We start from the raw sequence: 26,434 nt of genomic DNA, 5'->3' as shown, positions 1-26,434 counted from the left end.
GAAACTGCACCTTCTGAACAAATTGTTTTTCTGCATGTATGAGAGTCATAGGTTTGCTTCAGTGACTAATAACTCCTACTACCTTTTATTCCTGCAAACACTTCAGAGCTGAGAAGTGGAAGAAGAATTAGCTGAATTACTTTTTGGTTTGTACCATCAACAGAGTTAACTGTGTGTCAGCTGCAGCATCTATATTAATGTTCACTCCCAAGCCAAAATAATAGCTTGACTTCTATGTTTTAGACCTCCAATTGCTTGCTGAATTGACTTGCTGTAGAAGGCACTGAGAGAAGTAAACATGGAACCTCAGTGCCATTTTTAGTCACTTTTGGGGGACTGTATAACCACAGTGTGATCCTTGTTCCCACTGTCAGAAGCCTTGAAATGTTTTTTCCATGCAGGCAGGGTGCCAGGGTTCAAGAATATAGCAATCTGAAAAAGTCACATTCTACAATAATGTGGCATGTCCCAGGATAAATGTCTGCTTCTTAGTTCTGATATTCTTAACAGCTGTAGGAAAGTCAAGAATTGTGAGGGGCGAAAAAAGCACTCTTTGATCCTGACATTTTTAGAAGGTTCTCAGAAAACTCTACTATTCAACAACTTAAACTATGGGTATTAAAATACTTGCCTTGCAAGATGGCCTTGCTAATATCTGTGTAATCCTGTGAGAATTGTGAATATCTGCAGAGGTCAGTCACATTTCCTTTTAAATGAATCTCTGAAGCAGGGGTCTCAAACTCAATTTACCTTAGGGCCAGTGCCAGTGTTCAAATCCTCCCAGCGGGCCAAGAATGTCACTCATGCCGCCCAGAACCTGCCCCCCAAAACTCTGCCCCCAACCTGCCTAAGGCTCTGTGAGGGAGTTTGGGTGAGGGAGGAGGTCTAGGGTAGGGAGTTGGGGTGCAGGGTTTGGGAGGGTGCTTGGTGCAGAAGGGGTCAGAGGCTGGGCTCTGGGAGGGAGTTTGGTGGGGGAGGAGGTCTGGAGTGCAGGTTCTGGGATGGAGTTTGAGTGCTGTGTGCAGACTCTGGGCTGGGGCACGGGTGGGGGTGCAGGCTCTGGGAGCGGGTTGGGGGGGTGCGGCACTTACCTGGGGCTCCAAGGCAGGGCGGGCTGGGGGGCCTCTGTGTGCTGCCACCCCAGGCACTGCCCCCACCCCCAGGCACTGCCCCCACAGCTTCCCATTGGCCGCAGGGGCACTTGGGGCAGGGGCAGCACATGGAAGTACAGCCTTGCTTGGCCGCAAGGGCACTTGGCTCAGGGGCCGCAGGGAGGGGCCAGCAGACAGGTGGAGCGAGCAGGCAGATGCTGCTCAGCTCTGTTGCGCTGCCGGGGCTCCAGGCCATTTTAAATCACCTGTGGGGGGCGCCTGGGGGCAGCAGATAGGGCCAAGGGAGAGACCCGGCCCCCAAAACTGCTGGAGCCCCATGGGCCACATGGGGGAAGTTCGCGAGCTGCAAGTTTGAGACCCCTGCTCTAAGCCACTCTTTCTTTTGAGTTCAACTTTCATATTACCTTAGAGTTGAAATGGATTCCCTAGTCATAAATGCCTCATTTTGGTGAGCAAACTCTAGCGTAAATCTGAGGTCTATATAGTTCTAATAAAACACTTAAACAGCTGGCTTCTTTAAGGCTCTTATCATTGCATAAGAAATGATTTGGGTGGGTAGATAGGTAGCTCCAGACAGTCTCAGAGGCTACTTCATCTAAAAAATTAGAGAGGGAGAAAATCTACTGGGACATGTAGTCCATTCTTCATGCCAATGTAGAATTTGATCCCTGTTGTATATTTTCTTAGACTCCTGTTCAGTCTAGTTATAAACACTGTACAAGAAATAGTACTTCAACTCCTTCTATTGAAAGACTATACCACAGTCATGGACTTTACTGTTAAGATGTTTTTCCTGGTACTCTTTTCATTTAATTATTCTTAGTTATAGTTTAAGATACTGAGGTAAACCATTGGAGTTTAACCCTACAAATGTAGACCATTATATGCTGTTTTCACTTTTTTTTGTTTAACCAAACTGTATTAATTTCTTTCTTCATCAATCTGTCCCTTTAGGGTCCTAGTCACCTTTGTTACTCTTCTATGAATTTTCTCCATTAATTCCTGTTTGTTTATACCCTTCTGGAACTGAAGAAAAATAGGCTCTGAATCCAGATGCCTTAGAATACACACATGGGGGAAATTAGGATTCAGAAAAGATCATTGGCAAAAGAAATTATTTTAAAATGTCTAAAGCTCCTCTAACCGCATAGAGGGCTAGGGCTCAAATTAGGTAGAGTATCACAGAATGTGACCCTGTTGCTACTATCTTGTTCTCCAGAATTTTTCTTTTCATTTAAAAGTCTCTAGCCATTATGGTTGTGAAGAAAATAGTCAAAAAGTGAGCAAACTGTAACCCAGAGGTCCCCAGACTCAGGGGGCGTGGAGAAACGTTCTTTTCCGGCCCTGCCCCCAGACATGGCCTCCTGACAAGTTATTGAGTTATACCTTAGAGCGCCACTAGTTCCAAACCATATTATACCAAAAAGATTGCTTTAGATTACAGTTCAAAACTATTTTAAAATCCATGTAGGAGAGTAGTTGCAGCCAGTACTAATAACTATCTTCATAGCAGAAAGGCCCAAGCTTGTCTCCTTTGGAACAAATTTGTTATACTGTTTTAAAATAGCACAGTTGGAGCGGAAGCAGTAAACTGAGAGAAGTATATGGGTCCAAAGAAGGTTTTATATTGCAATGTTGAGCAATTTGCATTGAGATAGTTATCTGAGAAAGGTGGGCACTACGTTTTGAAACTATATTGTGTGGGTTAGAATAAAACTTAAAAAACTGCATTATGGCATCTCTGTAACTTCTTAATGGCTGAATTTTAAATCAGCTATGAATATGCGCAACCACTCTGTCAGTCATGACCACCTGCAAGTGGCTTAGTTACACAGTAGAGCCTTGCTAATTTTCTGACATGGCCACTCCCCACTTCTCACTTCAGCGCTCAGCTGTTAGATCTTTGCTGAGGGTTCATATTGCTAAGACTTCATTGGTTTTGCAAACATATTACTGATTGGTCATGGCCAAGGCTTTAATCTGGTTCTAAAATACAGTTAAGATTCTGTCTGGTATTTTAATTTTGTAATCAGTTCCCCAACTACACTGTGGTTGGAATGTGGACATATGCCCTTAAATTTGATCAATATTTAGCTTTTCATCGAAGTACAATGAGACTTAAGTTCTCATTAAGTGCACAATTTCTTTTCAAATCCCATTGTCACAATTACAGGGCTAGTTGCACTACTGTCCCTTTTCTGGTCTCTCTAATGGCACTCCCTCAGGTGTCAGGGACCTTTACCTATCTTGGGATACAAATCCACAATTTTCCCACTCATAGACCAGGCCCTGTGTTACATTACCCCAATGTAACATTTTGTTTAGTTACGAACATTTCAGAGTTACGATTACCTCCATTCTCAAGGTATTTGTAAGGTTGAGGTTCTACTCTGTTATACACGATGCCACCTAGTGGCTGAAGAGTATAATATGCTTTAACATTCCATTAGTTATCTAGTCAATGCTAACTTCTTCAGACACCCCCAGAAACTGTCTGCCTTTGTGTAGTTCCTCGGAACAACTCCCCTCTTCCCTTGAGAGGATTCTTTCTTTAAAACCTGCCACAGTTCCCTTGATTTTCTGGTTCCCAGGCCTTTTCCTGTTTTGCTGAGAAGTGGCTTATTTTGAGCCATTTTCCCCCTTCCTGCTTGTTTTTCTTACAACTCCCTTTTAAACTAAACCAATATAGTTGTACGCTAAAGCAATGACCAGGTTAGCATACAGTATTCATAAATTACAGAGCAGTTCCAATTCAATCACATCTGTTTCACTCAAAGTGAAATAAAATATTTTGGGGTCAGCAAGCCAAGTTCAATTTCAATTTGAAATTAATTACTCTTCCTTCTTGTTCCTCTTTGTAACGTGGTTTTCGGTCTGTAAGAGACCAATCATATGTGCATGAAATATTGTCATATGTCCTAATGGACATATGTGCGTGGACATTGATGTATTTCCCTAATGTTTCATCTTGGTATTTTGTTTATATTGGAATGGATATAATTGTGGAGGGAAAAATTAAAATGTTAGCTTAAACCATTTAAAATGTATAGTCTTAGCATAACATAATCCTGTTTGTCTCTTCATTTGATAGACTGCATTCAAAATAATTTTCAGATCTGTTCGCTTAAAATCATCCAGTGAGTTTATTCATAAATGTATGCACTGAAGCACTGCACAGTAACAACTTGAGTAAAGGTAACATGAACATCACTGGTTGGACAAATTTGTTAAATTCTTCCTTCATCTAAAGTAATTATAACAGTACTAGCCTCCAGAAATTACTTGATAGGAAAAGAGGAATTGAGATGTGTGGAGAGAAAATGTATTTGTTGTTGCTACTTCTGTTAGAGCCTTATTTTTTTTCCCCCACAGTGTATCTCTCTATCGGGGGAATTGCAGACCTATCCGGTTTGAACCACCGATGCTGGATTTCCATGAACAGTAAGTTGGGAAGCTTTTAATTTCTGTCCTAGTTAGACCAATACAAAAACTAACCTAAACAACACACATACTTGATGGGCAGAACTTAAGTATATGCATTATTGCAGCTGGCCTAGCTATACTCGTCACCATGGGATATTGACCATCTTTGACTCCTAGCTAAAACTAGGCTGTTGACTTGTTTTGTACAGTTGGTCTAAGATGTGGAGGAATAGTTTGTTTTAAGCAGAGTCTGCTTTCATTGCATGCTACAGTGAAGCTAGCTGGATTACTTCCTATTTGTAGGAAAGAGTAATGGCACAATGTGGGGTACGTAGAGGAGTATCGGGGAAAATAGTGGAAGTTTTTGCCTGTCCAAGCTGGAATATTATGCTGATCCTGAGTTATTTGTTAACCTATGGAGGGAAAGGGAGTCATGTATATATTTTGTCAAAGTGGTTGCCAGGAATACCCTACGCACATGGAATTATCCTTCTCCCTTTTATAGTAAATAAGTCGCTAAACATTAAAGCTATATGAAAGTGCTTTATTTTACAAGTATTAACGCAAGTTAAAGAAGTATGGGCTGAATGAATGGACTATAAGGTGGATAGAAAGCTGGCTAGATCATTGGGTTCAACAGGTAGTGATCAATGGCTCCATGTCTAGTTGGCAGCTGGTATCAAGCAGAGAGCCCCAAGGGTCGGTCCTGGGGCTGGTTTTGTTCAATAACTTAATTTAATCTGGAGGATGGTGTGGATTGCACCCTCAGCAAGTTTGCAGATGACACTAAACTGGGAGGAGTGGTAGATATGCTGGAGGGTAGGGATAGAATACAGAGGGCCCTAGACAAATTAGCGGATTGGGCCAAAAGAAATCTGATGAGGTTCAACAAGGACAAGTGCTGCACTTAGGACGAAGAATCCCATGCACCACTACAGACTAGGAACCGAGTGGCTCGGCAGCAGTTCTGCAGAAAAGGACCTAGGGGTTACAGTGGACGAGAAGCTGGATATGAGTCAACAGTGTACCCTTGTTGCCAACAAGGCTAACAGCATTTTGGACAGTGTAAGTAGGAGCATTGTCAGCAGATGAGGTATGTGATGATTCCTTTCTATTCGACAATGGTGAGGCCTCATCTGGAGTACTGTGTCCAGTTTTGGGCTCCAAACTACAAGAAGGATGTGCAAAAATTGGAAAGAGTCCAGTGGAGGGCAACAAAAATAATTAGGGGGCTGGAGTACATGACTTATGAGGAGAGGCTGAGGGAACTGGGATTATTTAGTCTGCAGAAGAGAAGAATGAGGGGGGATTTGATATCTGCTTTCAACTACCTGAAAGAGGATGGATCTAGACTGTTCTCAGTGCTAGCAGATTGCAGAACAAGGAGTAATGGTCTCAAGTTGCAGTGGGGGAGGTTTAGGTTGGATATTGGGGGAAAAACTTTTTCACTTGGAGGGCAGTAAAGCACTGGAATGGGTTACCTAGGGAGGTGGTGGAATCTCCTTCCTTAGAGGTTTTTAAGGTCAGGCTTGACAAAGCCCTGGCTGGGATGATTTAGTTGGGGATTGGCCCTGCTTTGAGCAGGGGATTGGACTAGAAGACCTCCTGAGGTCTCTTCCAACCCTGATATTCTATATTTTATTCCATGGCCTTTGTCAGTGCAGTGAACAACAGACTACAGCTAATGTGCCACATTTATATTAACACATTGTTACAAAAAGAACTTGTAAGAGAAGCTAATCAACCATCTTAGGTTTGTCTATATTTCAGTACTTTGGTTTGGGAACTTTCATGATTTTTAAATATCAGTATGTGGTCATGGTCAGAAAACTAACTGTAGTTATTTGCTTATTATGATGTTTAAGCAAAACTGTCCAGTACAAAAGTGCCGTGTTAGTCACATCTCTGCTATAACCACAAAATTTGATTGAATATCTTTCATATAAATAATGCAGTGCAAGAACTTCTAAATTCAGTAAGTTTAAAGACTGCTCATCTAGATAACTTTTTTTCTATGACACAGGTTTGATTATATGGTCTTAGTTACTGAATAAGAATAAAGTAAATGTACGGGGGAATTCCTGAAGAAGTTTTGATTTGTAGTGAATACACAGCATTCTTTTAACAGTTGAAGTTTATTTTTAATTTTTATGCAGCTTTTTATCATAATGTTAATTGCTTCTACTCCTTTGTAGAAAAATCTCGCTTTTAAAATGATTTTCTGTATGCACATCTGAAGGAAATTAAATGAGTTATGTGAACTTCCAAATTTTTTTTGTTTCGGAAGTACTGAATATCTATATTTGTCATAAAAATATGAATATAAATATAAAATATCAGTGTTTTAGCATTAAAACTTATGTCTTAAATGTTCGTTCTAGTAAGTTTGCTCTTCATTATGGTTCAGTTGGTTTTTACATAAATCTATCCTTCTAGAACTCTGTCACTTTGAAACAAGTCCAGTTAATATAGATCTGAAACACTGCCAAAACTGTGCAAGTTTATGATATGCAAAGGACATGTGCAATTGTATAGAATTAGTGCCAAATGATGTGGGCTTTTTAACTGAATGCGGAAATTTCTCAGTTAAAAGTTGTAATGGGAGCATATGTGTCACTGGTTCGTTTAATGTTCTCTTCGCTTTTTAAAAATACAAATATGTTAAATATATTTACCTGCTGTAGAAAGTTTAAATGCTTTGCTGCGATTATAAATTTAGGCAGAAGACAATGGTCTGCTATTATGATAGATTTGTTAAAATTTTAGTAGGACTGTATCATTAGTGGAGAAAATGTTTGAGCACTTTTTTATATCAGTTAAAACAAAAAGCTTGCTTGGCTTCAAAAATATAGGCCAGTCACTTGAAAACTGGCTGCCTAAAGCTAAGGCATGTTTATGTACACAAAGAGAAGTGACCTGCCATTTGGCTTTAGTGGAAGCTTGAGTTACTAAAAATTAAACCACTTCTATTTAAGTGCCTAAATAGGGATTGGGAATTTAACCTTGAGGCACACAGGTTTGAAATCTTGTCCAAAATCAGTTAATAGTTCAAAAGGGAAAGATAGAAATTCAGAGAATTTCTTTATCAATATATGTTTTCATAAAGCACAATGTCTGTGTAATTACTAGCATTCAGAAGAATAAGACGTGTGAGAGTTCAGCATAAAATTCATCTTGGAACATCAGAACAAGGTAGACTATAACCAGGGCTGGATTTTCAAGTAGGCACAGTAACCACGTGCCTAAGGGTGTTGGTGTTCTAGGGACGCCTTATCTTTCTAAAACTGTCTGCAAAATGAAGATCAGCTGGAGGCAGCAGGGGCGTTGAAAATGCTGTGCCTAGGGGTCCATAAGGTGTAAATCCAGCCCTGACTATAACTCAGGGAAGTAATGTGTTAAAGAAACGAGGAACATTTACTTTGTTCATAAGCTGACACATGCCTCCCATGACATAAAATACTTGACATCTAAATCATGGTTGGGTGTAGTCAGATTTTGCCAAATGATTGCAATATTTTTTCTTAATAATTAGAAAGCTAATGTTGGTATGGAATGGTTAAAATTTGCTCTGTTAGTGTCTGGTGGCAATCCAGAAAATGAAATATCAGTTTGTCTCCTAAAAGCTATTCTAGACCTACATTTCCTGTATTGGATCTGGATACAAGATTATTGTGTTCTCATGACTTCATCATGTAAATGTTTGTTGTTTTTTGTTTTTTGTAAGTATGTAGTCTTAATGGAAAATTTGCCTTCAGAGTGATAGAATGATGGATATATTAGAGCTGGACGAATAACTGATGTCTGGATTTGCTGGCGGGTCCAAAAAGTCATGAAAAAAAATCTGGAGTCAAACTGAATATAAAAATTGCAGGAAAAAACCAGCCAAACAAAAGCCCCTGTTTTGGGCTGAATGAAACATGTTTAATTTGATCCAAAACATTTTGTTTTAGGCATTTTTAAAGGACTATACTCACAAAATGAGGCTGGCAGTTAGCCCAGTGCATTCACCTGGGATGTAGGTCACCCTCTCCTGATGTGAAGAAGGGTTTGAATTTGGGTCTCCCATTTCTCAGGAGCATGCCCTAGCAACAGGGCTATAGGATATTCTGGGGCAGATCTCTCTCTTTCTCATGTTGAATGTGTTCTGGTTTTTATAAATAGTCATTGGAGTAGGGACTTGAATTTGGGTCTCCCACCTCCTGGGTGAGTGCCTTAGCCACCAGGCTAGAGAATCAGTCTCACTTTTCCCCTAGCCAAATGCCTATTAATTGTGTCATTCATTAGTGAACACCAATTATTCCATGTCCCAGGTGAGCGATCAAACCACTGGGCTAAAAGTTATAAGGAGGCACCACCATCTCCTCTTCATGTCATTTTGTAAATGGTATCAAAGTGTCGAAAAAGTTTTGGCCAATATTATTTGGTAAATTTGCAGATGGCTTTGGGTCAACTTAAAACTACCTTGTCTTTGTTTTTTTTTTTAAAAAAAAACACAGTTCTATTTATATCACAGCAGATGTATATGCTGTATGTTTATATATTCAGTTATTTGTTTATCCTTTGAAAATAGCCCATACAGTCTTTGAATACCCCATATAAGTTTGAATTTTAGATCTTGGCTTTTTAAGAGAAATGTATAAATATGGTGTATCTCATTACTGGCCTGATTTTTTCAAACTGGATTTCCATTTTTGTGACTGCACTGAATTGCATGGAAAAAACATGAATAGCAGGCCCAAAGTTGTACCATTCTCAGCTGAGATCTTGCTTGAAAATTTGGCCATACAATCTTGAATAATATCTTTTATTTGAGTGAGTGGTATGCTGTGTCAACTCAAACATCCAGGATTCAGTACATGTGTTTACTTATATTTTTATCATTTAATAACTACATGGTAAAGCCAGGAGTACATGATGCGATGTATGTTACTGTAATTATCCAATACAGTATAGGCTTTTTATTTTTACTTAAATGTATATATTAAGAGAGCTTTTGTCAGAGCACCTGTTAATCTGCAGTCCGTGGATATATAGCTACTTTGAAGTCCTTGTACAAATTTCTTATCCATCATACATATAAGGCACATTGCATGCACACAGAGGAAGGCTGGCCCTGGATAGGGGTAGTGTTAATGTCTGAGTGTCCATAACTGTACATTTCCAGACATTGTGATACTTTTGATTTCTTTGAATGTCGTCTTAATTTTGGATTTTGAGGCTTTCTGATGTTTGCTGTAATTTTCTAGAGATACATATTCTCAATAGTCAATGTCCTTCTGTCCCTCCTAAAACAATACATAGGTATTTACAACCTTAGCTCCAGGTTAAATGTTTTGCATGAGAATTACTTATTGGAATTAATCAGCCCTCTTTGTCATTGGACAACAAATGTCTGACTACTTAAGTTATATCTTGAATCCAGTAATTGAGAGTTGATGGATGTTTTTCAGTCTAATTTCTGATCTACAACTAAAGAGCCAGATTCAGCATCCTTATTGTTGAGTAGTAAGTTCATTAAGTAATCTGATTTCAATTTAATTGAGTTAGATACTATTCCTAGTGAAAAGGATAGCTGTAATAAATGAAATAAAATGGTTCCTTCCTAGCAAACTTGTGTGTATTCAGTTACATCTGTTTTCATTAGTGACATTACATTTTTACTGTGTTTTTAAAAATCCTCATGGTATTAGAAGACTAACACAGCTATGAAAGATTGAGATGGGCTGGGTTTTTGAATCTCTTGTATTGTCTCAAACAGACAACTACAGTTCATATTACTGGACCAGAGTCTCACCTGACTTCCCTGGGGTCATGCATAGAAGATTAAATGCACAGACTTGAACATATGTACAAAATACATTTTTAAAATATTGCACTAGAATCCATTCTTTATATGCATGTCTTTGAAATGTTATTTGTAGATAGAGTATAATCAATTTTATCAAGAAGACTTGTGCTGTTAATAAGCTTTGTGAAAGTATTTATTTGACCTCAGAATATCCTTTTTTGCATAAATACTTTATTCTCACTTAATACAATATGGGTTTAAATAATAAATTGAAGTTAATCTTGTCAGAATTATTATTGTTTAATTCTGTACCAACCCACTCAGTGTATCATTCTTCCCTTCTGCCAGACAGAGACAAGAAATAGATCTGTCATTACCTTCTGTAAAGAGTTGTAGCAGTCTTTTATGTTCTATGCAGTTCTCAATGCACTATTCAGTAGCTGTCTTATTCAGGTAATAAGTTGAGGCACACAATTTCTGCCCAAACGTGACATCTCTTGTAATCAGTGGTATCTGTTGTTTTTGCCATAGGGCGTAGGGGCCTAGGCAAGGATCAGAACCTCATCGTACAAACACAGCACAGAAAGACATCCCCTGCCCCAGTAAGCTTATAATCTAAGGCAAGAGACCTAAAATGGATAGACAGAGTACAAGGAAACAATGAGACAATATTGGTCAGCATGATAGTCAGTGGCTCTGCACACTAGTGGCCTAACCCCTGTCAAGGTTTTTTTGTAGCATCACAGCAAAGGAGAGTTTTTTGAGGGATTTGAAAGAGAATAATGAGATGGCTTTGCAGATGTTTACAGAGAGCTTCTCCCAAGTATTTGAGGTAGCATTGGATAAATCATGAATTCCTAGGGCATTGAAACTTGTAACGGTATGGTAAACAACAGTCAGAAAACAATGAACACCTTATCCTTCTATTAAACACACACAAACTATGTTTAAAAAACATTAAGATAGCAAAGTCAAGCACTCAAACTGGGGAATGCCAAAATTAAGACTGTCTACATAAACTTAATTTGGCCCCCTCCTGTGTATTCATTATGATAGTCTTAATTACATGATCACATTTTTTTTTCTTAGCGCTCCTGCCTTTTTCACTGCACATAATGGGTGGTTCTCACTTAATTTTTAAGTGCTTGACTTTGCAACCTTAATCTTTTAATGTAGTTTTTTGTGTGCTATTTCCTAGGGTTTTTTTTAAACTGAAAAAAACAAATTACATTGTCACATAACGACCTCCACATGGGTCATCAGCAGAGTTGGAACCTTTGATCCACCTCACAGACTTCTACTGTTTGAGCTAACATAGTAATTGCTAGCAGTAGTAGGTTGTCATCCTCTATATGGACCATCATTTGAGGGGGATGAGATATACACCTTGCCAGTGGGTTTCACATACTTGCTGACAGCAGAGGAATGGTGAGACTAAGGAATCCCGGGTTCCATTCCAGGCTCTGGAAGGGAGTGTGCTCTAGTGCAGCAGTTCTCAACCAGAAGTCCAGGGCCCATAAGGAGGTTTTAGGGGGTCCACCAAGCAGGACTGGCATCAGACTCACTGGGGTTCAGGGCAGAAAATCAAAGCCTCACCATCCGGAGCCTCACCACCCAGGCCTCAAGCTGAAGCTTGAGCAGCTTAGCTTTGTGGGGCCCCCTGTGGCATGGGCCCCAGGCAATTGCCCTGCTTGCTACCCTTTAATGCCAGCCCTGGCTTTTATATGCAGAAAGACAGTTGTTGTGGCACAGTTGGGCCATAGAGTTTTTGGGCCGCATATTGTGGGGCCTCAGAAAGGAAAAGGTTGAGAACCCCTGCTCTAGTGGGCAGACTCTTCTGCCTGTTTCTCTCCCCACAAACATTTTACTCCTGTCCCAATAGTCTTTCCCATGCCAGGCTCCTGTTCTGATCTCATTCTTCAGGCTTCCCATCCCAGTGTGCTTGCACAATGAGGCCAGTCCTGCTCCCAATTCCATTCTCAGCACACCTTCCTCTCTGTCCCCTCTACGCCCGCTCTATGTTTGATCTCTTCCACTGCTACCCATGTTCCCAGCCTACAGGCTTCTCATCCAATTTCAGTCTCCCCAGCTCCTTACTGGCTGCTTGTTTTAATCCTCTCTTCTGGCTCCTCATCCAAACTCAGTCCCTCACTAGCTCCCCATCCCAATCTTATCTGTCCCCACTGGCTCCCAATTTTCACTCTTCCCCTTCCCCCCTTCTCTGGTCCAGCTATTGCCGCTTCCACATTCAGATTGGATAGTTTCGTTCTCCATGCTGCTTGGGCATCAGCAAGGAGGGCTCTGAGAACACAGGAGAAACAGATTCCCTGCTCTCAGTTCCAGTGCCTGGACCTGATGTGGCCTGCTTCATCTCAGAGCTGCAGTTGGAAGGAAAGTCCTGCTCTACTCCCTTCAGTTACAGGCTTGAATGTGCTCAGTGTGGATGGGATCTTCATATTTTTAGCTGTCTAAATTATAGCAAGTCTGTACTGAGCACATGTGAACTTCATTTTTCCAAAGGTCTATTACATGGCCACATGTGGATACAGTTTCCTGGGGACTGCAAAAGACACATTCGTGACAGAAAGACCCACTTTCCTGACAAACTTTAAATCCCTGCTTCACAGCATAGAGGCACAAGATCTTTTCAAAGAATAGGAAGCCAGAATTATTTAAATCAGTCAAAATATATCTCTAGCCTAATTTTTAGAGAAGGGCTCAGCTGTTTTGGCTGAAATTAAAAAATTAGCTCGACACAGACGCCTGATATAAAAAATTTCAGTTCATACTGTTTGGCAAAATTATAAGGGATTGAAAACGGGTCTTGTAATGAGAAGTGTCAGACAATCTTAATAATGAAGAGTGCTACTAGCCTCACCTCTAATAATGAAAATAGCTTTTGATTTAGAATTCAATAGTTAAGAACCAACTCATGTGAGCTAATCACATGTTTTGGAAAAAATAAAATTACAGCTGCCTGAGGTATTTAACTTGTAAGGGTGGCCAGGGCAACTGCATTTAAAATACTATTCTGCATAAAAACTACATTGCTAATATGAGAACCAATTCTACAGTTTAATATAAACTGAGATAATGCAGACGTTTTTAAGTGGCTTGGTGTGGTTGGTGGGTGTGTGCCATTGTTGAAGAAGTGGGCAACAAAGAGAATTTAACTGTAGCATTTTGGATAGAGTTGGGAGCAAGCAATATGAGAATCAAGGAATTCAGAGGCTGTAGTAGTTAGGGCTAGAGATACCTAGATCATAGACAAAGGTTTTAGCTGAAGAGCTAGAGAGGAATGAATAGTTTTCAAGATAAACAAAAGAAAGAATGAGCAGAATTTACTGTAAACTTGGTATGGGGAGAAGAAAATGATTTCAACTGTGTTTTAGGGTTTTCAATTACCCTCTTTGTTTGCGCTCAGCTACATAATGAATTGAGTCTCACAGATAAGAAATTTGTATCCCAAGTGTTTCAGATAGGGAAAGCTGGGATCCAGAGAGGTTAAATGACTTCTCCAAGGCCACACAGGAGACTAGCAGAGCCAAGAATAGAAATAATATCACACGAGTCCCACTACACTGCATTAACTACAAGACTATCTTTAATTTAAAACAATGCTAAAATTGTGAGTGTGGGCAAGTAGTTTAAGGAAATTATCAGAAGGGAGGATAAATATGAGATGTTGAGAGTCAGTCAAGGAGTTTTTGTTTTCACAGTGTTGTGCCTGAATTGATGGCTGGACACCCAAGAAAAGATTTCAGACGGTTGTAGAATCGGAACAGTGGGAGAAGTCAGGAGGGCAAGAAGAGTTGTCAGTGTTTAGCTGGTGGCTAAAACCTTAATAGTAGGTAAGATCACCAGTGGATTCAGTCTAGAGAGCAGTGGACACCATGATGGAACATCATTTGGAGAAGCAGGCGGACAGCTGGTCAGGAAGTTCTCAAATCTCCCAGGAGAATTTGTTGAGGAATTTGGATAACAAACAAACACGATTGCAGAGGATCCAGAGAAAAGTTAAGGAAGAAATTGAAAAGGAGTACTTGTGGCACCTTAGAGACTAACCAATTTATTTGAGCATAAGCTTTCGTGAGCTACAGCTCACTTCATCGGATGCATTCAGTGGAATTCAGGCCCCCTGTATGTATAAAAACATCCTCACTGCATTTTCCACTTTTACGCATCCGATGAAGTGAGCTGTAGCTCACGAAAGCTTATGCTCAGATAAACTGGTTAGTCTCTAAGGTGCCACAAGTACTCCTTTTCTTTTTACAAATACAGACTAACACGGCTGTTACTCTGAAACCGGAAGAAATTGATGCAGTGAGAAGATGGCACACAACATAATATACCAAACACGATTTCTTTCGTGAAGGAAAGACATTGCAACAAAAATACAAACTGTAATCGGAGGATCGTATCATCCGTGGCATCTCACAGGTGATCTGGAAGGAACCTTTGTGGCTTCTTGATTAACTGGTTACTGTCCAAACTAAGAACAACTTGAGGGCTGCTTAAATTCACACATTCTCTCTACACCAGCTCAGCATTGAGCAGGATTTTATTTTTTGGTCTGTAAAATGCCTGATGAATAATAAAGCTAATGGCTGTCAGCTGAGTATCTCTTGCATGCTGATGTGCTGATAAACCATTTTGTTTTAAGTGTCTGGGGTTTGTTTTGTTTTTTTAAACTTTTTTTTACTTACAACCAAATACTTTGTAACAGAATCCTGCTGAATATTTGTCTGTCTATACATGAGTTTTCATATCTCTTTCTCTAGCACAGCAGTTCTCAAACTGTGGGTCAGGACTCCATTTGAATGGGGTCACCTGGGCTGGTGTTAGATTTGCTGGGACCCAGGGCCAAACCTGAAGCACAAACCCCACCACCCAGGTCCAAAGCACAAGGGCTTCAGCCCTGGGCAGCAGGGCTCAGGTTACAGGCCCCCTGCCTGGATATGAAGCTGCTGGGCTTTGGCTTTGCTCCCACTGCCCCTTCCCCCCCACCCCCCCACGGGCAGTTGCGCTTGGGTTTTGGCCCCTCCACTTGGGGCAACAGGTGGGCGGGGGGGGGGCCTTAGCCCTTTGGTCCCCCTCCTGGGGTTGTGTAGTAATATTTGTTGTCAGAAGAGGGCTGCAGTGCAATGAAGTTTGAGAACCCATGCAGTCTAGCATAAAAGATTATGGAGCTTCAAAATTCCTGCCTGGTAGAGAACCATTTACTAGTTTAAAATGCAAAAAAAACCCAAAAATAAAAATACTTTTCCAGTGGTTTAGAGAAATGGTTGAAATCATCCTTACTATGAATCGTTGGAATATTTCCTTGAAGTTATAGAACACTTAAAACAGGACATTCGTAGTACCCAATCTGTAGATGATTGCAAGGTATACCAAAGAAAGAAATCATTTATCTTTATTGCATTTCATCATGCCCTCTGCTTGGAGCATTTCCAAAAAAACCTGCTTATAAATATAATGCTTCATTCATGTAGAATACTGTGGGTTTTTTTTATAGTACTTACAGAGAAGCCATGTGATAAAGTTGTTTGTTCCGTAATTTGTTGAAGTAGAGCACATTCTCCAAATGTTGTCCTTATTGATTTAGAAATGCTCTGTTATGGTTTTAATTCAGTGCAGGTGTCCTTGATGCAACATTTACTATAGTGATTTAAAAAATACAACAAACACCACCACTAATCTGAGCTGTGCTGCACTCCTTGCACATCCACCCCCTTAATGCATCAGATTTCCCACATTGCTAAATAGAAGGGCAGTTCTTGGGGGGGGTCCTCTTCTAGAAAAAGTTGAAAACCACTGACATGATCCTCCATGCTTTAGTCAGGCAAAACTACTGTTGCCTTTGAGTGTTTTACTTGAGGAAGGCCTGCAAGATAGGACTCCTGCAGGTGGGTTACCTAGAGTAAGGTTGAGGCACGTTAGGTCAGAATGACTAATATTGCATGCCCATGCCTGCTTTATGGGCAAACAGAGAACTTCAGTCTTCAGGGCTCTCTGTATGATGTATTTCATGAATATTAAATCCAGAACAGAAAGTTCAAAAACTAATTTAAATTTGGGCACCCACTTACTCACAAGTAGTTTCTTCTCTTGGTAGGTTTAATTTTTCAGTAAAGCCGTAATACATATATACTTGATAGTCTTAAGATGTCAACACAACTTAATAAAACTTGATAGCTAACTTTAAAATAGATTTTAAATCTGACATTCTGTCCTTAGTTTGGCTTGTCCTAAAAAGGAGTAGCTTATGGTGTTACAAATTATGAAGTATTCAGTCTGAGCGGACCAAGATAGGATAGTGTTGTTCATCAATTTTGCATTTCCTTCTCCTCCTAATTTGTGCCACAATTCTAACAAACATATTTGTGGGCTTTAAATGTATAAATCAGAGGCTTCCATAAATCCTGCTAGAGTAACTCTGAGAAACTAATCAAGCTATTAATAACCAACCTGGTTTGAGCACCCTTGTACATCATGCCCTTCAGAATCAGGGCCTATGAAATACTTACATTCACTGCCAAAAAAACTTGCTTAGTGCTGCTTCATACCCTTTCAGAACATCGAGGGAGCTAAACTGAAACCTCTGAAAGCAGAGTTAAGGTAATGTCTCCCAAAAAATCTTAACTCTGGTTTCTGAGTGTTCTCCACCTGCCTCTGTCAGATCACAGGACTGTATCATTCCCAAGCATGTGGAGGACAGTGGGGAAAAAGGGCACAATAGTAGCATGGGGGAAACTTGTAGGCATTGTCTTGCTTAGGAATATCACATTTGATTATCCTGACTGAGGTTTGTGTTCTGCCAGTAGACTGCTAGAACTTTCCAGAGGAACGGTGTAGCTAGAGAATGGAGAGAGTGCATAGCAGTGTCTAAATGCCAGTGCAAATGTATATTCTCAATGGCCTCAATAACTCCACAAATATTAGAATGGCATGAAGCACTCTTACATTCCCTGTCTTGACGTACCTAGTAGAATGTCAGCCTTTGGAGGAGACCGTGACATCCATTTTAGAAGCCCTGAAACGCTATTGACCTTTTAAAAAAGAAAAACACTCTTAGATTTTAGAGGAAAAAGGTGAGATCATCTACTTAGAATTCCTGCATATAAACAGTCCAGGAAATAAGCATTCCTGATTTCATCTAGGTGCAGCTCCACCTCTCCTCAAATGGCATTGTGAGCTCTGAAAAATTGCTACAACTGCTACCTGTATACAGTATAGCTACTCCCTGCAGACAGTACAGACGTCAGAGTGTATGAAGAGGAATGATGATATAGAATTGTGTTGGACATGATGTGGAAAATAGTAGATTTTGTTAGAGATAACTAGGTCCTGTTTGGTGGTGGTCTCTTCATGCTCCTGGTAGGGCTGGAAAAGTCTTGGGGAGGAGAAAAAGTGGTAGTCCTGCGCTGTAAGTAGCACATGTATGAGCTGTAGGTAAAAAGGGAAGAGGAGGGTAGCCCCAGAGCCTCCATCCCATATTGGGGGCCTACTGTAGTGAGAAGGGACTCTGTACACACCTCTGCAGCATAGGAGGCTTGCAGCGGTGTAAACTGGCCCATTCATCTGATTCAGATGAGAACATGCCTGTGAGAAATACCCCATGGAGATGATTACACCTTGAAATGCTATCTCTGAGAAGCTGAACTGCCCCATTCATCTCAATGGGTGTTCTCCTTTCCCTCCTCTCATCACTGTACCTGTGGCATGTACCAAACATATCCCAGCTCCTTATTCTAGTCTCAGCACTCTCTCTATGGCATACACGGAGATTCCTTTTCCCAGCTTCCAGAACAGGCCCAGTCTATCATGCCTAGTGATGCCTTTCAGGAGTTAAGACTTTCGTAATAAAGAGAACCAATTCTTCCTGGCCAGGAATCTAGCGTCAGTCTCTCTGGTGTCATTTTTCCATATGGTAGCTAGTCCCTCCCGTATCTTAAGAACCCAAGAATGGCAATACTGGGTCAGACCAAAGGTCCATCCAGCCCAGTATCCTGTCTACTGACAGTGGCCAATGCCAGGTGCCCCAGAAGGAGTGAACCTAACAGGTAATGATCAAGTGATCTCTCTCCTGCCATCCATCTCCACCCTCTGACAAACAGGGGCTGGGGACACCACTCCTTACCCATCCTGGCTAATAGCCATTAATAGACTTAATCTCCATGAATTTATCCAGTTCTCTTTTAAACCCTGTTATAGTCCTAGCCTAGTATCAGTCTAGTGTCTCACCACCATAACTGGCTTCATAATACGGCCCACCAGACTGTCCCAGTTTGGACTCAGGCAAGCAAGTAGATGGCTCTGACCTGTTGTATCAAATGAAAACCCTGATCTTTTTACGTGTGAAATTTCATATATTTTACCAGTTGAGATACACTTAGTGAGTTTGGTTTTAAAAACCTAATTGTATCCAGTATGCTTGTTTCACCAGTATAGGGTTCCCCCCCATCCCAATAACTAGCTCTTAAGCACTGTGTTGCTACGTCACTGGGGCTCCATGTAGACCATGTTGGATTGCCACCGGTTAAACAGAAGAAAGGTACTAAATTAACCTCTCACTTGTAGAAGGTGATACCTCTAGAAGAGGGAGGGGATTTATTGACTGCTGCCGTAGCTCTAACAGTATGTAACTAGAGGACTTTCTTTTCATTTTCTTTCAATCTGGTCTTTCTCACAAGCACTAAATTTACAATTCATCTTGTAAAAGCAGTCTACCAGTATGTTCGCTGAGGTTGTTAAATCATGATTAACAGACTATGAAAGTCTTCAAATGGTACTGAAATCTTCAGTCTGTGGCAAAATGTATCTGCGGAATTGCCTTGCCTCACTTGTGTTGAAAAGCATCTGCAACATCTCAACCCATGCCTAATGTTTTCTTCCTAGGTTAATATTCTACAAGACTAACTTTAGTTTTTGTTTTGTTTTCTGTTTATCACTGCAAATAGTTCTATCGTGCTTGTGAACTCTATGCTTTTAATATTTGGCAGGCAGTTTTTACTCTGAAGAGAGTATAGAACAGCTTTGTCTTCACTTCACGGGTCACTTGCTGGAGGATTCTCTGCTCCTTGAAGTCTTTAAACCATGGTTTGAGGACTTCAATAGCTCAGACATAGGTGAGAGGTTTATTGCAGGAGTGGGTGGGTGAGATTCTGTGGCCTGCATTGTGCAGGAGGTCAGACTAGATGATCATAATGGTCCCTTCTGACCTTAATATTTATGAATCTATGAATTGCTTGTTAATGTTTAAACTTAATCTAGAAAACAGTTCTACTGGTAGATCAAAACTAAATATGTTAAGCTGATGCAATCTGTTTTGTATTTGTCAATTATTTTACCTTAGAATGAGGGATGCTGGCAGGTCAAAAAATGCAATAATTTAAAGCCTTGTATCATAGAATCATAGAAGATTAGGGTTGGAAGAGACCTCAGGAGGTCATCTAGTCCAACCCCCTGCTCAAAGCAGGACCAATCCCAACTAAATCATCCCAGCCAGGGCTTTGTCAAGCCAGGCCTTAAAAACTTCTACGGATGGAGATTTCACTACCTCCCTAGGTAACTCATTCCAGTGCCTCACCACCCTCCTAGTGAAATGGTTTTTCCTAATATCCAACCTACTTCTCCCCCCACACTGCAACTTGAGACTGTCAAGTTCCTTGTTCTGTCATCAGCCACCACTGAGAACAGCCTAGCTCCATCCTCTTTGGAACCCCCCTTCTGGTAATTGAAGGCTGCTATCAAATCCCCCCTTGCTCTTCTCTTCTGCAGACCAAATACGCCCAGTTCCCTCAGCCTCTCCTTGTAAATCATGTGCCCCAACCCCCTAATCATTTTCGTTGCCCTCCGCTGGACTCTCTCCAATTTGTCCACATCCTATCTGTAGTGGGGGGCCAAAACTGGATGCAATACTCCAGATATGGTCTCACCAGTGCCGAATAGATGGAAATAATCACTTCCCTCGATCTGCTGGCATTGCTCTTACTAATGCAGCCCAATGTGCTGTCAGCCTTCCTGGTAACAAGGGCACACTGTTGTCTCATATCCAGTTTCTCGTCCACTGTAATCCCCAGGTCCTTTTCTGCAGAACTGCTGCTTAGCCAGTCGGTCCCCCAGCCTGTAGCAGTGCATGGAATTCTTCCGTCCTAAATGCAGGACTCTGCACTTGTCCTTGTTGAACCTCATCAGATTTCTTTTGGCCCAATCCTCCAATTTGTCTAGGTCACTCTGGACCCTATCCCTACCCTCCAGCATATCTACCTCTCCCCCACAGCTTAGTGTCATCCGCAAACTTGCTGAGGGTGCAATCCAGATCATCAATGAAGATGTTGAACAAAACCGGCCCCGGGACCGACCCCTAAGGCACTCTGCTTGATACTGGCTTCCAATTAGACATCAAGCCATTGATCACTACCTGTTGAGTCCGAAAGTCTAGCCAGCTTTCTATCCACTTTATAGTCCATTAATCCAATCCATACTTTTTTAACTTGCTGGCAAGAATACTATGGGAGACCATATCAAAAGCTTTGCTGTAGTCAAAATATATCACATTTACTGCTTTTCCCATATCCTCAGAGCCATTTATCTCATCATAAAAGGCAATCAGGTTGGTCAGGCATGAATTGTCCTTGGTGAATCCATGTTGACTGTCCCTGAACACTTTCCTCTCCTCCAAGTGCTTCAAAATGGGTTCCTTAAGGACCTGCTCCATAACTTTGGTCCAGTTCATTCTGGGTGACATGGTTGGATAATGACCTGCTCTTAGTATTTCCATCTGTGGAGCTTTGAAAACCGATTGAAAAGAGGCTGATGCACTGCAATGATTGGTCCAGAAATATACCTTATAAAAATACTTGTTACATTAATTAAAACTTAAAGATTAAGAATCTCAGCCTCTGACAGTGCAGTGATATCTTTCTTAATTTCTGCTGTATTTCCCCTGCTAGAGTGACACAACTGATCTCGACTTATCTCTCTCACTTACCTTGGTCAGAAAAGTAACTCATCCATATTGCTCAGACCAACCATTATGTATGTCTGAGTGCAGAACAGGGATCACGGTTTTTTTGTGCTTTGGTCTTGTCCACTGTCTTGCTTTCCATGAAGCTGTGGCAGGAGTCCAAAGCTGAACTGTTAATAATAGATGAGAAGTGAGCAAAATTATGAAAGGATAACCTTTCCATTTAGGGCAAACTGGGTATTGCACATGTCACTGAAGTCAGAGTAGTCTCCTTTGCTTAAGTCTCTCTTTCATAGGAAGCTTTCCTTTAGACTAGCTTTCAGCAGCTGCCAAAATTTGTAGACAGCCTCAGAATTCATAAAGGCTCTGTCTAGAACCAGAGCAGACCTGTTAGAGGATCTAGATTTCTCTTTTCCTGAAACTAACTAAATGAAGAATCCAAAAATCACAAAAAAATCTTTCTATTCTTCCTCATCCTCCAATTTTCCCACAAAGAAGTGGAGATGGAAGGGTGAGATGTTAAGGCTGAATGGGAATTCCTGCTGAGATTACTAAACTTTTAACATTCAAATGAAATCTTACAAATTTCAGAAGGCAAGTCTGCATTTGTTCGAAGAATCCCAAACTAGATATAGATTGAAAAGAAGTCAGAGGTGTTCTCAGTAGAGGTCTTTTCTCAACAACCTATCCTTGCCCCACAGTGAACAGATGGAAATCTCTGAGAATTACTTTTGAGCCAATAACCAGGACCCTTGCTTTAGCCATATATACAACATGGCTCAGTACAAGGGACTTACCCACCTCTTTACCTCTAAAGAAGAGGGTAAATTCCATATTCACTAAAACAATTCTAGCAGCTATATGTTTCAGATGCCATCAGATTCTGTTCCACATTCATAACTTCAGTTATCAGGTGCTACATATAGCTGTATTTCTAGAAAGCCAAACAGAATGCAGAGTGAGAAGATAGTATTTCAGTGGAATAAAAATAACTTGTTAGTAACTATCCTTGTTTGATAACACCTTGGCCTTTAGCTTCAGGATGCTTAGCACAGGATACACTTATTACTTCATAAACAGAAAGCATCTTCCAATTACCTAAATGATATTTAATTGTTATGAAAATTGATTATCACCACTCAGGTATTTGTAAATCACTTGTTTGACAGTCAGCAAAATTATCCTGCTTCACATTTGGAACCTAAAATGAAAAGTTATAGAAACAATTGCATAATTACACTAGCATTCGTTAAGTAAACTGGTAACTAGCCAAAACGTAGGTTGCCAGGATCTTCAACCCTTTTGATTTGTATAAAACTATTTACTAGAATTGCTGTATGGTATCTACTGTAATGAAAGTGTACGCTATTTGAATAGACACAGACTATAGTTTTAGGGAGCAAGTACACACGATGTACACTCGAATGATTTATGTGAAAGGTATGTATTATGAGGTATAAAACTAATTTCTTCAGAGACATTGAAGTTTCAAAAGCAATCATGAAATCAAAGCATGTCTTGTTTTGTCAGTATATATGTGCTTTAAGAAAAGAAGTGAGTAAAAAACTACGTAGAACAAATTATCAATTTGATTTCACTTGTTACTGAAAAGCTTGCAGTTTATCATTTTTGTCACGGGAATGGATTTTGTAATCTCTCAGCTCTCTAAAGCTTCTGCACTGATATACTTCAGGTAACTAAATCAGGCTATTTTAAGAACCTTTGCTATGTTGTCCTAGAGATGTAAAATTCAAATAAGAATATTAGATTATATTATAATACTGAATCAAAAGTGATGTATATATTTGTATGCTTCTAAAATATAGTAAACTGGTAGGAAATACAGGACCCAGATAGGGCTGCTCATGATGATCTAATGAAAATAATAATTTCAGCATTTGAGGGTTGCAGATTGGTGTTGTGTGTTCCCTTTTTTCTTTAAGTTACTTTGATATTACAAACTTATAAAAGAAAGGAAAGATGGCTCTGTCTCAGTTTTCCATCTGTAAAACAGTGATATCCCTTTACTTCACAGAGGTGCTTAGGTTAAATTCTTAATAGGGCAGGGATCGGCAACCTTTTGCACGCGGCCCACCAGGGTAAGCCTCCTAGCAGGCTGGGTCTGTTTGTTTACCTGCAACGTCCGCAGATTCGTCCGATCACAGCTCCCACTGGTCGCGGTTCGCTGTCCCAAGCCAATGGGGGCTGCGGGAAGTGACGCGGGCCGAGGGATGTGCTGGCCGCTGCTTCCTGCACCCCCCATTGGCCTAGAGTGGCGAACCACAGCCAGTGGGAACTGCAATCGGCCAAACCTACGGACACGGCAGGTAAACAAACTGGCCTGGCCCGCCAGGGGGCTTGGCCTGGCCCGCCAGGGGGCTTGGCCTGGCCCGCCAGGGGGCTTGGCCTGGCCCGCCAGGGGGCTTGGCCTGGCCCGCCAGGGGGCTTGGCCTGGCCCGCCAGGGGGCTTGGCCTGGCCCGCCAGGGGGCTTGGCCTGGCGGGCCGCGTGCAAAAGGTTGCCGATCCCTGGTTTAGGGTGTGTCCAGATACGAGCACCACAGAAAAGTATATAAGCAAATAAAATAAATAATTAAACTACAGAACAAGAGCAAGCTTGTAAGGAGATGCTGCTTCTCTTATTTCCAGGTGAGACTTAAGTATTGCTTCATACTGCTTTTAATGAGGACTTATGTATGTGAACTCTTTTCACTGCTTTATTTAAATTTGTATTTCTTGTCCAGTCTTCTGTGATATGAAACCTAATAATAATTTTGCCTAATAAAACTCAGTAAAAACATTCTGAATAGAGTTTTATCCTTTCTCTTGTCTTTTGACAGGCCAGTTGGGATGCCAAAAATGGAAAAAGTTTATCTACATAACCCTAGTTCAGAAGAAACTATTATATTAGTATCAATATCTGCTACAACATCACATTTTCATGCATCATTCTTTCAAAATAGGGTGAGTTACTCTGCTTTTTAAAGTTATCCTGTTTTTCTTATGACTGAAAACTTGTTTCTCTTTGTAATGAGTAGCTCTTGCTTGAAACAAAATTTCTTATGGATATCTAAAACTTTATGGATTCTTCAGTTCTTTTGATCTTTACCTCTTGACTTTTTTCAAGACTGATAAAACAACTGCAGGGCTCTCCGGAACCGCGGCGGTGAAAGGAGCAGAACATGGGCCCACTGGACAGCCCCACGCTGGCAACTCCTCTAGGGTGGCTGTACCGCCGCCCAGCCCTTCCACGCAGCTGCGTCTCCTGAGTCCTGTCTGGGGTCTGTACAGCCCTGCCGGAGGACAGGGCCCGGGATGAGGGACAGTACAGCCACTCTGGGGGAGCTGCTGGCATTCTGCTTCTTTCACTGCTGCGGTTCCCAAGCGAGCCCTGCTGTTCAGCCCTGGAGCGGCTGTACCACCTCCAGCCCTATCCTCCAGCGGGGCTGCTGTACAGGTCCCAGCCAGGAGACGCAGCTGCATGGAAGGGCTGGGGGTGGTACAGCTGCACCAGAGGACGTGGCCCGATGTTCTGCTTCTCCTGTGACTTTACGGTACAGCGTACCGGCCCGGCTATAAATATCTTAATGGTACGGTGTACCGACTATACCGCCCTACTTGCACCACTGATTGTTTGTAAACTATTTTCCTTTACATTCTAAACATTTCTTTCCGGTAAAGTCGTCCCTAATTTTGCCATGAAAGGAACCTGCATTGAAATCCTTAGGACTCATTAAACTAAGACTGAAGTATTTTTGCGGGGGAGCCACTGATACTCTTCTGCCTTGAACCTGATCCTTAAGCCCACTAGGTCATTCCTGCTTCCTTGTCTTTTAATGTCGGTCAGTTTACTCTTTTGGCAGCTGTCAGCAGTTTTTTTGTGGTAATAGTTTCTACAGCCAATTCCAGGGTTGTGTGGGGTTTTTTTTAAGTTTTTAAATGCATTTATCATAAGGGAGAAAATTAGAAACAGTAAATAAGCAGACACAACTAGATTAAGATTGTTATGAAAAATGTACCAGCTGTGCTCTAAGATTTGTTACAAAGAATACCAGCTAAGTCTTACCTTTTAGGAAGTTCTGTGTCAGCTAGCTGCTGTCTGAGGCTCCCCCCACCCCCCCACAGTCTGTCTAAATTAGAACAGTAGCCTATTGCCGACAATGGTTGTCAACTGGTCCCTTCTAGATCTGTGTCAACTGATGTCAGTACAGTTTGGCTGGTAATGTAGATGGGTCAAATGGTTTTAAACTCTGTCAGACCCTATATCATACTAGGCCTCTAGGACACTTCTGTGGAGATGCTGAAAACAATTTGTCCCTATTTACACTAGCAGCCAAACTGCTTTAAATATCACTTGAGGAGCAGCTGGGGGAGATTCACTGTTAAATTATCAATAATGCAAATCACTTTCAGAGTGTAATCAGACCCTCTGAATCACAAACTGTGTCTAGTTCCATTCCTTCTCTTGTAATCCAGAGTGAAGCTCTGAGTCCATGTGGTGTTTTTATAAGTCATACATTACTGTATCCTTTAATCAGATATCAGTCCACAAGTACAGTTGTATTTTAAAGTTCTAACCTATTTGCTTAGATGTTCAGTACAGTACTCAGAAGCATCTTTCACTTTACTTAATTTTGAAAGGGTACAGATCCATACTTTCACCCATTTCAAAAGACGTCACCTGTCCAAGAGGTGAGTCCTTTAAGATGGATACAGAAATGCTGTGCATTTAAAAAAACCCTCCAAAAAACAAGTAGCCCGAAAGTTTCTTAAGGATCTTTGTGTTATTTGAGGTAGCATTTTTCTTGAAACAACTGCTATTAGCCTGTTTAATGAACACTTCATATTGGGAATTTGTTTCCTAGCTGAAGGCAGTTTAGAAAATTAAAATTAATAGAAAAAACATATAGAGCCAGCATATTGCTATAACAGATACAAGCCAAATTGAACAGCGAGGTCTGAACTGTCGCACTGAGATCAGAAATACCTTAATGTGTTCACTTCATACTTTGTAAAGTTAAATCCAAAGATCTGATTCATTTTAGTTAAACCGTTCTACCTCTTTTAAACCTGATCTACAATACTCTTGATAGAGTGGATGTCAAAGCTCTGCTGATTGTACATGTGTTGCCTTGAGTATGACA

The 26,434-nt window shown here is 40.9% G+C and overlaps 1 protein-coding gene across 2 annotated transcripts in view; it reads left to right on the top strand.

The window, feature by feature from the left end:
* TMEM131 (transmembrane protein 131) overlaps positions 1-26,434 on the top strand; it is a 183,903-nt gene that overhangs the window by 86,390 nt on the left and 71,079 nt on the right. For both annotated transcript variants that reach the window (XM_077814779.1, XM_077814774.1), the window contains exons 4-5: positions 4,485-4,553; positions 24,131-24,254. In XM_077814779.1, coding sequence (XP_077670905.1) covers positions 4,485-4,553; positions 24,131-24,254 — 193 coding nt within the window. The remainder of the gene's footprint in view (positions 1-4,484; positions 4,554-24,130; positions 24,255-26,434) is intronic.

Source organism: Eretmochelys imbricata, chromosome 1 (genome assembly GCF_965152235.1).
Source record: "Eretmochelys imbricata isolate rEreImb1 chromosome 1, rEreImb1.hap1, whole genome shotgun sequence".
Taxonomy (NCBI): domain Eukaryota; kingdom Metazoa; phylum Chordata; order Testudines; family Cheloniidae; genus Eretmochelys; species Eretmochelys imbricata.
The sequence above is the reverse complement of the archived record's forward strand: the minus strand, read 5'-3'. Positions and strand labels throughout refer to the sequence as shown.